Genomic DNA, 14,242 nt, shown 5'->3' on the forward strand with positions numbered 1-14,242 from the left:
CACGACGGGTTTAGTGGGGACTTGCTGGAGATTGCGCACAGGTGGGTCGTCAGCACCCGGTGGCGCAGTCATGAGCTCAGGTTTCCTGTGTGAGTGTGACAGCATGCAGGTCACCACGGCGCTAAGTCTCGCGTGGTGTCCCTGGTGCAGGCAGATCCCCTAGCCCGGGCCTCCCCGCCCCCACCCTAGTGGGCGGGCGGGAAGCCGAGCCGCCGTGGTTCCAGGCGCTCAGGAAAGGCTGCCGGGGCGCGCCCCGCCTCCTCCCCCAGGGCTCAGCTGGGCCGACGCCGGCCTTTCCCATTTCCTGCTTGGCCCGCCACCCCCTCCCCCAGCTTCCTCTCCCCGCCGCGGGGCTGGCGACTGCTGGGTGCCAGGAAGGCCGTCGGTGCGCCTGGGCCACCGCGCACTACAGCTCTTTGCAGGCCCTGTTCTCAGCGAGACACAGAGAGGTTGCGAGTGCAGCCGGGAGGCACAGCACGCAGCTCCGAGTTTCCTTCCACCCTCAATTGTGTCCCCAAGGTCTGGAGATGCCCAGGACGCAAGGTTTCCCCTCTCTCAGCCACAAATTTTTGATTCAGTGTCTTCACCCACCCCAACCCCCGGAACTATTTATTGAGCGCCTGCTGTCTACCGGGCCCTGGGGACCCAGCGGGGACACTTTGCTACGACTCCTGGAGAAAAGAGTCAGCTGGGGAAAGCAGGAGACAGAGCCGGACAAAGGGAGGGAGGGCCGGCGGCAGCGAGGACGGTGGGAGTCCCGGAGGAGAGTGGAGGCGGACGCTGGGAGGAGGAAAGAACGGGGGGGGGGGGGCGCCCGCAGCCCTTGAAGGCTGCTTGGGGGAGGCTCTGCGGGCGGGAGCAACTGCGCCGTCGTCATGGCAACCGAGGCGCTCCCAAACACAGCTAGGAAAGTCCGGGGAGTGGAGCTTGCAGGACACACACACCCAGTTTGGGCATAGACGGGGGCCCGCCCACGTGAGGGAGAGGAAGTGAGAGGGCTGACACTGCAGGAGTGGAAGGAGTGAGTGAACGTTCAAACCAGTTCCAGCCCTGGGACACACGCACGGTTAAAGTGCTGGAGACGGCAGCTCGCGAGTGGGAGAGCTTTATTTCAAGAGCCACCATGAGTGGCTGATGGTGAGCCCAGAAAACTTTTCCCTTGGGCGAGATGTCAGCAGGTGAAGGCGCTTGCCACCAAGCTTGATGACTTGAGTTTAGCCCCCGGCACCCACATGATGGAAACTGTTGACTACTCTTGTGACTTATACACGCACAATGGTACGTGTGCTCCCACGCATAAGCACAGCAGTAAGTATACGCGTCAAATACAGTGATCTGGCCACAGACTTGGACTAACGAGGATGGAAGGCATTTGAGGGGACCCCTCACCTGCTCCCTTTTCTCTCGGGTGCAGTAGGGACCAGATTGCCTGTTTCCCTAAACTGGCCAGGCTCTGCAAACTGGACCCCCCCCCCCAGAAAAAAAAAAACAGAATGATTAAACTTTCTTCCCTAGAAGATCCTGTCCCATGACAACCCCATCCACCAGAGGAGCCGGTTCCGCCGCGCCCCCGTGTGGCCGGGCCCGGAACTGCAGGGCTGCCTCCCCCTCCTCTTCCTCCTCCAACCCTTCTCTTCCCCTTATTTCGTTCATCTTTTCCCCTCCTCTTCTTCCTCCCTCCTCTTCCTCACCCTTCTCTACCCTGTCCCCATGCCTTTTGATGTCCTCTCTAGATTTCACCAAACACCTCATTTGTCACTATTATTGACAGCGGGTGCTTCAGACTGACACCCGGGCCACCTCGCGGGGAACCGCGAGCCGCGGGAGTCGCTGCAAAACGCATCCCCTCCCGCTCCGTCCGGGACCACAGCCCCTCCCAGCTGTGCTTTGGAGGCTGCACAGCTGGAGCACGGCTGTACACGGAGACTGCTTCCTCTCCGTAGCTGTAATTATGGGTAATTTTCTAAGTGCAACACAAAAATTAAAACCCAAACAACACCAGGAAGGGGGCAGCCGCAGCTGGTGCACGCGGCAAGCCCGGAGACGTGGACCTGGAGTGGAGGAGGAAGGAGTCCTGAGGGCGACCTGTGCCTCTGGCTCTCGGGGTACGAAGTTCCCAAAGTAGAGTTACTGGGTGCAAAAGCCCGAGTTTGGACGCTGCTTGCTCTGTGCTGCGGTGCCAGCGCAACCTCTGCTCTCTCGGAGCCACGCTGGAAGGAGAGAGAGACGTCCGCCCTCACTAGACCGCACCCTGGCGCCCGGTCGACCGCCGGGAGGTTCAGCGCAGCCCGCAGACTGTTCCCACCGCTTGAGAACTTCTAAGCTGCACCGATCCTGAGACAGGATACACTTCTGATACGTGTTGGTCCCCCGCAAGACCGAGCCCTGTCGCCCAGCAGTACCCCATTCCACCCGACCTCGGATCTTCAGCTCAGCGCCAAGCACAGGGCTTAATTCATCTTTTGCTGATTCCTACCCAGCGTTGGTACAACTGCATAGAGTAGAGCAGTGTCAAAGTGACAAAGCAACCTGCCTGGGGTTGCACAGCAGAACCAAACACCGGTTCCTCATTTGGGGTGTGCTGGTAATGCATGCTAGTCTCACAAACTCTCATTTCGTGAAGAGAACCCAATAAGTATTTGCTGAGCAGATGAATCTGCATCCCATTCTCTCCTGACCCTCAAAACAGCCATGGGCTGTAGTTCCAGATGTGGCCACGAGATAGCAGCAGAGGACGATGGTGACCGCGGCAGCCACATTCAGAGTGAATGTGTGACACTTGGTGACACTAGGCATGACAGGTGCTCCCCTGTGAGCTTCCAAATGGCATTACATATTTATGCATTGGATTATCTCAAATTCTGAGAAACTGTAGGTCTCTGGAACTCACCATCTCCTGCCTCAGCAGGCCGGGATTACTGGCCTTCGACACCAACCTGGCTTAATTAGTTGTTTTAGGGAGGCTCAGCTGGTAGGAGCACTGGCTGCTCTTTCAGAGGACTCTGGTTCAATTCCCAGCACCCACATGGCAGCTCACAACTGTTATTTGTCCCAAACATTGGAGGAGGAAGACCACGATCCAATTAAAGGTGGCAACGTTAATTAAAGCAAGCATTTTTACATAAGGCAGGGTTCAAGAAGACAGAATTGAATGTAAAGAAGACAAGAGTCTGGGGGGTGGGTATGGGGGACCTTTGGGATAGCATTGAAAATGTAAACAAGGAAAATACCTAATTAAAAAAAAAAGACAAGAGTCTTATAGCTCAAGAGTAGAGGATTTCCAAATGGGGGATTTGGTGGGTAAAATAAGTGGGGTACATGAGCCTGGAAGAAGCAGCACAGAGCCATTTGTAGTTAAGATTAGGGGTGGGGCCTAGCCCAGTCCTTGAGAAACAAATGTAATTAAAAACGGGAATGAACTTAGTTTGTCTTACTATAAAAGTTTCCAAGCAGAAGATGAAGTCATCCTGGTTCTTCACTGTAATTCCAGTTCCAGGGGATCCGACACCAGCACATAGACATACATGCAAGCAAGACACCAATACACATGAAACAAAACTAAATAACAATTGACTGATTTTATTACCACTACATTGCCTTTAGCCAAATAGTGATGATTTTGCTCCATCTTATACCAGACTGGTAAGTGTTCATACTCTGTGAGTTCCAGGCCAGCCTGGTCTACGGAGCGAGTTCCAGGATAGCCAGGGCTACACAGAGAAACAATATTTAAAGAAAAGGAAAAAAAAATTTCTTTCCAGACATTAAATGGGAAAAATCTCAGGTTTGGTACATAGGTGGTAAACTGCTTACCCAGCATGCACTAGGCCCTGGAGTCCATCCCCCCATTCCCTTGTCACCTGTTGACTAAGTTTGGGGGTGGGACCCCTACATAGCACATTCTGCAGATTGATTAGAATTGCAGAGTTTGTAAAGAATGGTAATGCTGCAGGTCTGGAGCCTCATTATCATAGGCTAAGAGAGACGGCTCAGTCATGAAAAGATCTTGCTGATCTTGAGAGGCCACAGATTCCATTCCTGTACCTGCCCCTGTGGCTCACACTGGCAGGGGATTGGAGTGGCTCCTCTGGTCTCCAGGGACACTCATACAATGTCACACTCACACAGTGTCACATATACTCTTAAGTGTCACACGCACACACAACAGTTTTTTGAAAAGACTCAGGGCTACTAAATATAAATAACAACAAAAGGCCTACTCCCCCCGCCTGGAAACAGCTCTGCGATCTGCAGATGGCTCTCCAAGTTCCAGGCCAGCCCTCAAGTGTGCATGGAACCACTCTAAAAAACTCATCATCTGTGGTACATCAAGGTGTCTTCACGGCTATGGCCAGACTCTCTGTTTAGTTATAGACACCTTCAGAAGCCACTCAAGCAGCCTGGGCCTCAGTTTCCCTGTCTGTGAAATGGAGGTGATGTTATTACTCTCCCATGAGTTCTAGGGAAGGCCTGCACCCTGAGCCTTGGCCCCAGATCCTCTCTGAGGATCCAGTCTTTTAGAGTAGCTCAGGCTGGCCTGGGAAAGCACAGGAGGCAGCAACCAAACAGAAGCAGCTGCTCTCCGGGGTCCATGGTGGTGGGTGTGGCCAAGCTCCTGCAGTTCAGGGCTGTTCTCCAAAACCCTCTGCACAGGGATCCTCTAGACTCTGACACAGAAATGCAATGCTGTGGGGGTGCACCATGGTAGCCACCCTGCCTTCAACCATGCCCTGTTTATCTACAATAATTATTTATAATTCTGTGAGGGTCTCTGCCAACACCAGGGCCAGCAGAGAAACAACCCTGGTGAGGCAGGAGGGAAATCCCTTTTAACAGAACTTGTCAGCTGGAGTCTGACACAGGACAGTTTATTGTAGCCATATTTAAGCACAATTTGGGGGGAAAAAACCATTCTGCTGATAATTAACCTAATCCCCTGTGTCCAAAGAAACTTAAGGCATGTTTACATTGAATCTCTTTACAGAGTGCATATGGACACTTCAATAAAGATGGGTCCTGTTGACCAAGAGACAAAATGTCCACAATAAGGACTGGCCTGACCCTGCAGACAGCACAAGTCACCAGGCTGTTAACCACATCCACATTCTGGGTAGGAGACAGCCATATGTGTCTTCTGTTGAAAAGACTAGCCTGCTGTTTAACGTCCCTAGTTTCCTGAGTGCTTCTCTGTGAAGCCTTCGAGTCCTCTATGAGGTCCCATCCGCTGACCGAATTCACTTGTCAATCTTAATCTGACCAATGACTCTCAGTGTACCCAGTCACACAGCCCATCCCCTGGTCTTTGCTTGGTCAGCAGCCTGGCACGCAGCCTTCCTCCTTCCTGTTAATAAGAATGGAGTGCCCATTGCACAGTCTTCATGGGAGCCAGGAAGGGGTCAGTATAGCAGGACCTAGGGCCTGGCTGCAGGGAAGGCTGTAGGCAGGAGTAGGCATTTCTGGGGTGTCAGACATTTGTGGGGGGACAAGCAGCAGGTAGAGTTGACCTCAGAGACTGGGACAGTGGGGGGCCCAGGCTGTTTCAGCACGGGAGCATTAGGACAGCAGAGCTCAATTGTGGGGTGTAATATATTGGGGACTTTGGTACTGAGAGCTGTCTAGGGATCTTGGGAGTTTTGTGTGTGTGTCACTGGCACTTTGGAGACATTGGAGGTCTCTCAATATCTTTGAGGGTCTCAGGGGTGTCTCTAAGAATCATTGGATATTTTGAGGTGTCTTTGAGCATATATGGTTGTGGCTGAGGGCACTTCTGGCTTCTGTGGCTTTCATTCAAAGATTTTTGTAGACTGGCGCTTGCCACTGTGCCTGACAGTCTGAGGTCAGCCTCTGACCACATGGAGGAGGGAGAGAATAGTCTCTTGTCAGCTGTCCTCTGTCCTACCTGCCATCTCTGCTTCCAGAATATTCCACACCCTAAAAATGAGCCCCTGAGCCCCAGTGTCATGAGCGGGTGGAAGCTGCTAAAGCTCATGTCGTCGTCGGGTCTGACAGCTGTTGCTCAGGGTCATCCACATGGGATGTCATGTCACAGACACTTGGGCTGCTCGTGTGGGACCCAAACCCCAGGCTCACAGCTGGGCTGTGTCTGAGCTCCCTCAATTGCTGAGCACAATCTACAGCCCCAAGAAGGTCTCACCAAGCCAGGCGGTGGTGGCGCACGCCTTTAATCCCAGCACTTGGGAGGCAGAGGCAGGCATGTTTCTGAGTTCAAGGCTAGCCTGGTCTATAGAGTGAGTTCCAAGATAGCCAGGACTACACAGAGAAACCCTGTCTTGAAAAAACAAAAAACAAACAAACAAAACAAAACAAAACAAAACAAAACAAAGGCCTCACCAGGGTCAGGGAACACACACAAACCCAGCTACCAGCATAGGCCAGGCCCCCAAGTGCTAGGGTTCCTGTATCCCACGACCCTGTCAGCCTTGCCACATGGAGCCTCTACATAGGTATCGTCCCCAAGGGGGTCAAGGACAGAGCTGGTCACCCGACCCTATGACCTCACACAGCCTAGCCACTTTCTCTTCTAGGACAGTCTCTCCCTGGGTGGGGTTCTTTCTGATAGCCTGGCATGTCTCTCTGCCTCAGGAATACAGATTCGGTCTTCATACCCCCAACCTCCTCCCTTCCCCTGAGCATACTCCAGCCTGGTTTCCACTGGCCCCGGGACTTGCTGGCTCTGGATTACCCATTTCCACCAGTGTGAGAGTGAGGCCCACACTTCTAGTTCCCCCTTCAGCTTCCTCTTACCCAGCTGCTCCTTGGGCCTCAGGGTCTTAGCTCCTGCTGCCTGCCAGGCACTTATCAGCTATGTGCCCTCCCCTAGCTGGTCCCTACAGCCCCTTTCCAATAGCCTGCTGCAGAAACTTCCACGAAGCACCTGTGAGGGTTAGGAGCTTGGAGAAGTAAGGACAGTTTTTGTTTGTTTGTTTGTTTGTTTGTTTTTTAAAGATTTATTTATTATATGTAAGTACACTGTAGATGTCTTCAGACATTCCAGAAGAGGACATCAGATCTCCTTACAGATGGTTGTGAGCCACCATGTGGTTGCTGGGATTTGAACACAGGACCTTCAGAAGAGTAGTCGATGCTCTTAACCGCTAAGCCATCGCTGCAGCCCTAGGGACAGGTTTTAAGACTCCTTGACAACTCCTAGCTATGTGTTGCTAGCTATCTCTTCTTAGATACCTTGTGGAATTCTGTCCCTTTTTCCTGTCCTGCCTCTATTTGGGGCGGGGCGTGGGGGTGGGGATCGGACCTCTGATCACTGTCCAGTTCTGACCTTTTCCAGGACCAGATGTCCCCCGAGTACCTGCCCAGAGCTGAGGCACTTTAAGTGATTGTTCATTGAGTGAATATTTGCAGAGCCCAGCAAAGATCAGGAAGCGGGTGGAGGGGAAGCTGCGGGCCAAGGAGCTCAGGGTGAGGTCACAGCAAGAGAGAAGTGGGACAGTAAGGCCCCTCCTCCTCTCGTGAGAGCCTGAGGCTGGCAGAGGGCTCTCTGCTGTCCCCTCCACTCCTACACCTACTCGTCTTCCCGTCTTCCCGCAGGCGTGGATTAACAGGTGGAAAGCACCAGGAGCTGTGAACCCCAACCCAGACCCTAGGACCCTGAGGCTTACGAGACATCACGAAGGCCAGGAGGTGAGACTCAAGGCAACGTCGCGTCCAGCTCACTCGCGGATTGGGCAATGTAGAATAATAGCAGGGTCTGCAGGAAAGATGGCCAGGATCGGGCTAGGAGGTTTCCAGGACAACAACTCGTTTGCATACGGTTGTGTGGTTGTGTCTTGGCCAGTGAGAGGTGCTGCAGAGATGCAAAGCCTGGGCAGGTGTGTGTGGGGGTGGGATAGTCTAGTCTTGTGGTGGGCAGGTGCAGGATGCACCCATTTCACAGACCAGCATTTGGAGGCCCAGGAACCAGGGAAACCCAGAGAAAGGTGGCCAGCCAGGGGCCATGGGCTTCCATGTCAGAAAAGCCTTAACTGGTTGGGGTGCTTTATTTGGGTTTTATTGGGTCTCACTAAGTAGACCCGGCTAGCCTCGAACTCGCAGAGATCCACCTGCCTCTGCCAGACGAGTACTGGGATTAAAGGCACGAGCCACTACATGGTTTGAATTATTAATCTGTATTTAAAACAAAACCAAACCAGTGTTTAACTTAGGTGTTACCACACAGGTTGCTGGGATGGGAAGCATCAGAACTAGGTTGCTGTGGTTATGTCTCCTGATGCTGTTGGCCCTGCTTCACAAGTCAGGAAGTCAAGATCTCACCTGCATGGTTCACCCGAGCAGGGTAGACTGGACTCAGACATTTAATGGCACCTGCCTCAATTTCAGTGGCCTTGGCCTGTCCCTGCCAAGGAGCCCCTTGCAGGCCAGCCATGCTCAAGTCCTGGACCTGTCTAAGAATGGCCTGCAGGTGCTCCCTGGGGCTTTCTTCGACAAGCTGGAAAAGCTGCAGACCCTGATTGTCACCCACAACCAGCTGGACAGTGTGGACAGGTCCCTGGCCTTGCGCTGTGACCTGGAGCTCAAGGCAGACTGCAGCTGTGGGCTGGCCTCCTGGTATGCTCTCCGCCAGAACTGCTCCGGGCAGCAGCAGCTACTGTGTCTACACCCAGCCACCGAAGCTCCAAGGAACCTCTCCACCTTCCTTCAGGTCAGCTGTCCCCCCAGCTGGGGCCCGGGGACCATTGGAGCCCTTGTTGCTGGGACTATCTCCCTGGCTGTGGCTGTCAGTGGATCTGTGCTGGCCTGGAGACTTCTTCGCCGCCGCCGCAGAGCCAGTGAGCACAGCCTCAGCAAAGCCCAGATGTCCCCACACGATATCCCCAAACCAGTGACAGATTTCCTGCCAAGGTACAGCAGCCGGCGACCTGGCCCCAAGGCCCCAGACTCACCACCCAGCAGGTTCACAATGGATTATGAGAATGTCTTTATTGGCCAGCCGGCCGAGGACTGCTCATGGTCTGCAGCCAGGTGAGTGACCATAGATCCCTGCCCACAGTGAACAAGGACTGCTTTAGCAGGACAGAGGCATGCCCCGTCAGAGTCAGCGGAATTACCAGCTACTCAGCAGTTGGCCTGAGACTGTCAGCTGGGCCTTGTGCAGGCTGTGTGGCCAAGTGGCTTCATATGTTCAGATGAGGGCTGCAGGCCTCCCCTCCCCTTTAGGGGTTGGGGTAAGAGTTTGGAAAGTTTCCAAGGGGCCAGTCCCCACGTTGTGAGCTGTAAACCCAGCTCATACCTCTGGAGGAAGCCAGGCTCCAGGTCAACTAGGGCTTGGTGAAAGGTCAGCAGCCCGGGCTCCTGACTTCGTGGATGTCTGTGTCCCCATGCTATAGGGACATCAATGGAATCTCCCTGTGGCTTGTAGGATGCACAGCAGGTGAGGACTGGATAAAATGAGTAAGGCTGTTAGGCTGTTGTCCCCACCTACCTTCCCACTTCCCAGCGGGGGGGGGGGGTGCAGGGGAGAGAGAGAGTTGAGAAATTTGTGAGTTGCCTGTGGAGGGTGACCCACCAGGGAAAAAGAGAAGTTGGGCTGGAAGCTGAGGTAGGGGATTTGGGTATCTTGGTTGCTGAGAAGAAATGATGTATGGAAATGAGATGCAAATATTGAGAAAGGGGAAGTGACTCATGGAGGGGGATGGGGAAGGTCACCAACATAGGCTGAGCCAATCTGTCAGGGGACTGGAGAGATGGCCCCGCCCTAGGCCTCACTGGCCCCGCCCTGGCCTCACTGGCCCCGCCCTAGGCCTTTCTGAACTTCCGGAGGACAGTTGGAGGACGGTTCCCTTCCTCGAACTCACACAGGGTTCAGCGGAGCCGGTCACACCCTCTGCCTTCTCAGGCAAAAGATAATGAAAAAAGTTAAAAGTAAACTCCGGGTGGGCTGTGTCCAGGCTGGAGTGCTCACCCAGACATCCCCTCCCTGCCATCCAGACCAGTTGGGGTGGGCATGTAAAATCTGAGTTCAGGAATAGCCTGGGCTACATGAGACCCTGTCTCAAACACACGAGCCAGGCGTGGTGGCGCACGCCTTGAATCCCAGCACTCAGGAGGCCGAAGAGGCAGTTGGCTTTCTGAGTTCAAGGCCAGCCTGGTCTACAGAGTGAGTTCCAGGACAACCAGGGCTATACAGAGAAAGAAACCCTGTCTCGAAAAACCAAAAAAAAAAACAAAAAACCAAAACAAAAACAAACACACAAACACAAGCACAAGAAGCTGGGTTCTGGAACTGGAGAGAAGATATCAGGGCACATGTGCACACAGGCAACAGCGAGCGTGGATGCACAGACACACATACATGCAGAAACTATACATGCACATACGGACTCACACTCACATGCACACGCAAGCACAGACACACATATTCACTCACATGCACACACACGCACACACACACAAATACATGCACACATGTAAATGCACGAAGCATACATGCACATACACAGACAACACACATGCTCACACACATGCAGACACACACATGCACAAACACACACGCATATGCCTACACGAGTGCACATATACAAGTCAAATCAGGTGTGTGTTTTCCACACTTTTTTCTTGTTTTGTTTTGTTTTTCGAGACAGGGTTTCTCTCTGTAGTCCTGGCTGTCCTGGAACTCACTCTATAGACCAGGCTGGCCTCGAACTCAGAAATCTGCCTGCCTCTACATCCTGAGTGCTGGGATTCAAGGCATGCACCACCATGCCCGCTCACACTTATTTTTTATTTATTTATTTTTTATAAAGTAATCTTTTTTTTAAGATTTATTTATTTATTATATGTAAGTACATTGTAGCTGTCTTCAGACACTCCAGAAGAGGGAGTCAGATCTCGTTACGGATGGTTGTGAGCCACCATGTGGTTGCTGGGATTTGAACTCTGGACCTTCGGAAGAGCAGTCGGGTGCTCTAACCCACTGAGCCATCTCACCAGCCCCACACTTATTTTTAATGATGCTGAATCAGTAACTTTCAGAAGAGTGGGAGTCACACACTGAGTTGGAAAACGGGTAGGAGCAGAGCAGGAGCATAGAACTGTGAGAGCCAGGCCAGCCTGGGCTAGCTGGTGAGACCCTGTCTCAGGAAGAAGGAACAGACAGACAGGCCCAACCCTGGCTGCCTCCTGCCTCAGTCACCCGCCTCTGATGTCCATCTTCCTCCACAGAAACAGCCCTTCTGGGGACAGTGACTGCTACATGAACTACAGGAGTGTCGACCAGGACTCTCAGCCCGTCTATTGCAACCTGGAGTCCCTGGGGCGATGAGGAGAGTGTGGTCTCCTGGCGCTGAACCAGCCTCCGACAGCCCCCAGGATCCAGCACGCTCAACATCACAGGGGGTAGAGGACACCCCACCCCCCCACCCCCAAAGCAGAAGGAGGGTCAGAAACAACCCTCCGGTCAGTGTGCATGCATGTGATGCTCAATAAAAGCTCTGGGAGCAGCTGACTCTACGCAGGACTGACCGGTGGTTTCCGGAGAGTCCGAACTCCATCAGAACTCTCGGTTCTGCACTCTGTCTCCTCTGCTTGCCTGGCACCCAGCGGCTGTTGAGATCCATACAGGGCCTTGTGGGCCCTCGCTCAGAGGCTTCCCACGGAGATCTCTGGCCCAGCCAGATGCGAGGGTTCAGGCGAAAGGGAGAGAACCGGAGCAGGGAGGGAGAGTCGCCTCTGCTGCTGCAGCTGCCTCCACCTCGGTCCCTGCCGCTGTCCCTTCTGTTGCTCCAAGACCTGCACGGGTCGCTCTGTGCTGGGGGGGGGGGGGGCGAGGGGCTGAGCTGGTAGAAGGCTGACTAGCCAGCAGCTGGGGGGAGAGGGGAGCTTGGGGTGGTGCTGAAGAGCTGCTTCTGGCGGCAGATCTCTTCCCTAAGCGGCAGTGTTACAGGTCTTATGACAGAAACTCTCAGTGAGTAATTCTCACACACATTTATTCCTCCTGGATGGACTTGTTGTTGTTGTTTCGAGACAGGGTTTCTCTGTATAGCCCTGGCTGTCCTGAAACTCACTCTGTAGACCAGGCTGGCCTCGAACTCAGAAATCTGCCTGCCTGTGCCTCCCAAGTGCTGGGATTAAAGGTGTGCGCCACCATGCCCGGCTTCTGAATGGACTTCTTAAATACAGTTTTGGGGTGGGTCAGGGTCTGACAGTAGATACTTCCTATTGGCTTGGTCTGAGAGCTTGGGGATACCTTGTCTGCATGTGGGAGGACTTAGGGTGCTGCCCCTACATGACTGATGGTCACAGACCTCTGTATGAGGGGCTGTAGCTATGTGACAGGAGCCTGGTTTCCGGAGCAGGTAAGTCTTCCTACCGTCCCTTCAAGGTCCCCCAGACTTCAAATCTTAGCTCAACCTTACCAGGCTTCCTCTCACAGCCCACCTCCCCACAATTCCCTCTCATCAGAATAACTGTCTCCTATGTCGGGAACAGCTTGATACTGAACCAAGACCTGATTGGTAGTGATTTTTGCAATGCTACTCAACTGCTGCTTTAGATACTGAATGAGATAGGGTGCCAAGAGAAGCAAGGTTCCAATGGCTAGTAGCGGGACAAGGAGAGGAAGAACCCAGGATACCAAGGGGTTAGAATACCAAGGGGCAGGGGTGTTGGGAGTATAGCATGCCCTGAAGTTCCCTCTGAGTTCTTTGAGCATTTGCACATCTTGTTCTACCAGCCCAGATTCATTGACATAAAAGCAACATTTCTCCCCCAGCAAAACGCAAGTCCCTCCCTGTTCAGCAGTCAGTAAGTTCAGGGCTCTCTGGTTTTGGAGATAACCTGCTAAGGAGGTTATCTGACCTTGAAGAGACTCAAGGCTGTCTGTAGTGGAAGCCATTGCCTGGTCAAGCTTGTCTTGGAAGTCACTGGCCAGATGTTGTGTTTGAATGAGGGCTGCTCCAGCCGTTCCTGTTGCACCCAGTGAGGCAGCAAGGCCTGGTCCAATGAGCAGAGGGATGAAGATCTCTCTCTTCTTTTGGCTTTCTCCCATCTGCAAGGCGAGTTCTTCAGGTTCATAGAGATAAACCTGGAGGTTAATTATCACGGGAGTGCAGGAGCCTTGAAAATGGGGGTTAATACAGGCACCTGTGGTGCCTTTGCACCAGAGGAGGGCAGGAGGGTTAACACATATGGATTTGGTGATAGTGATATCACAGGCACATGTAAGATGGGTTTTGAGGAGGGTCCTACAAGGCAAAGGGGGTGGGGTAAATTAAAGAGAGGAACGTCCTGTGTTTTCCTCGTGGGTAGCGTTCCATGGAGGCTGTGAAGGGAAATGTTAATGGGAATAGCTGCTAATAATGGTCGGGAGAGAGAAGCACAGAAAAAGCATTGGGAGAAGTTGGGGTGGGTTGTTAAGGGAAGGAGGTGGGCTGTGTATTGGATGTACTGTAGCCAGGAGAGGGTAGCTCACAGCTCCTTCTGAGACTGATTTTCCTGTTGGATAATATTAGCATGGGTAAAGGCTGATTTGGAGGCAGGAACAAGCTCACGGGAGATGTGCAGGTCAGCTACTGGGTGTATCTCCAGTAGTTGGTGTTGGGAAGGCTAGGGAGAAGCTGGGTAGTAGCAGAGCTAGCATGAAGAATGACAAAAACAGCCAAGAGAATAGAGGAGAGGGGGGTTTGTGGAGGGCACATGGCCTGGGCAGCAGTCACCAGGTCCTGGGTGTCCTTCCAGGAGATCTTGTTGTCCTTCTGGGTGTGGTGTTTCCTCTGCCCCCTCCTCTTCTGTCCTTGATCTGCCATCAAGAGGCAGGCCATCTTCTCAGTTGGAACCCTGATAGGCTTAGGCTGGTCCTGTGGAAAAACACAAGAGAAACCCATCCCTGTTGTAAGGAGGATTCCATGCAAAGGATCTCGTCATCGTACTAGGATGAGGGGGTTACTTTTGGTGTGTGCCAATGGAGGGAGATAGGAGTTTTTGTAGATGATAAATATGTTTAGGGTAGTCAGAGCCATCATTAATTGTACATTAAAGGGGTAGGTTGTTGTCTTTTGTTTTAGAAGTTAGGCTTTTAGGATTTGATCTGTTCTTTCAATTATTCCTTGGCCCTGAGGGTTGTGGGGAATTCCCATGTGATGGGCAATTTCCCAGTGTGTGCAGAAGGTTTTGAACTGAGAGCTAGTGAGGGCCAGGCCATTATCAGCGTTTTTTGTTTTTCTGTTTGTTTGTTTGTTTGTTTGTTTGTTTGTTTTTGGTTGGTTGGTTT

The 14,242-nt window shown here is 52.8% G+C and overlaps 1 protein-coding gene across 1 annotated transcript; it reads left to right on the forward strand.

The window, feature by feature from the left end:
* The first annotated feature begins 7,476 nt into the window (after positions 1-7,476).
* Lrrc25 (leucine rich repeat containing 25) lies at positions 7,477-11,483 on the forward strand. The gene is made up of 3 exons (NM_153074.3): positions 7,477-7,659; positions 8,195-8,997; positions 11,197-11,483. Exons 2-3 carry the CDS (start codon positions 8,204-8,206, stop codon positions 11,294-11,296), a joined length of 894 nt encoding a protein of 297 aa, NP_694714.1. The 5' UTR covers positions 7,477-7,659; positions 8,195-8,203; the 3' UTR covers positions 11,297-11,483.
* Positions 11,484-14,242: the final 2,759 nt, after the last annotated feature.

The sequence above is a fragment of the Mus musculus genome, chromosome 8, assembly GCF_000001635.26.
Source record: "Mus musculus strain C57BL/6J chromosome 8, GRCm38.p6 C57BL/6J".
Classification (NCBI taxonomy): Eukaryota; Metazoa; Chordata; class Mammalia; order Rodentia; family Muridae; genus Mus; species Mus musculus.

What these genes read in the sequence shown, in the direction of transcription:
- Lrrc25 (NM_153074.3), top strand. Translation starts at nt 8,204, where the DNA reads ATGGGAAGCATCAGAACTAGGTTGCTGTGGTTATGTCTCCTGATGCTG. An exon ending in TGCTCATGGTCTGCAGCCAG is followed by an intron (nt 8,998 to 11,196) that starts GTGAGTGACCAT and finishes CTTCCTCCACAG; the next exon opens with AAACAGCCCTTCTGGGGACA.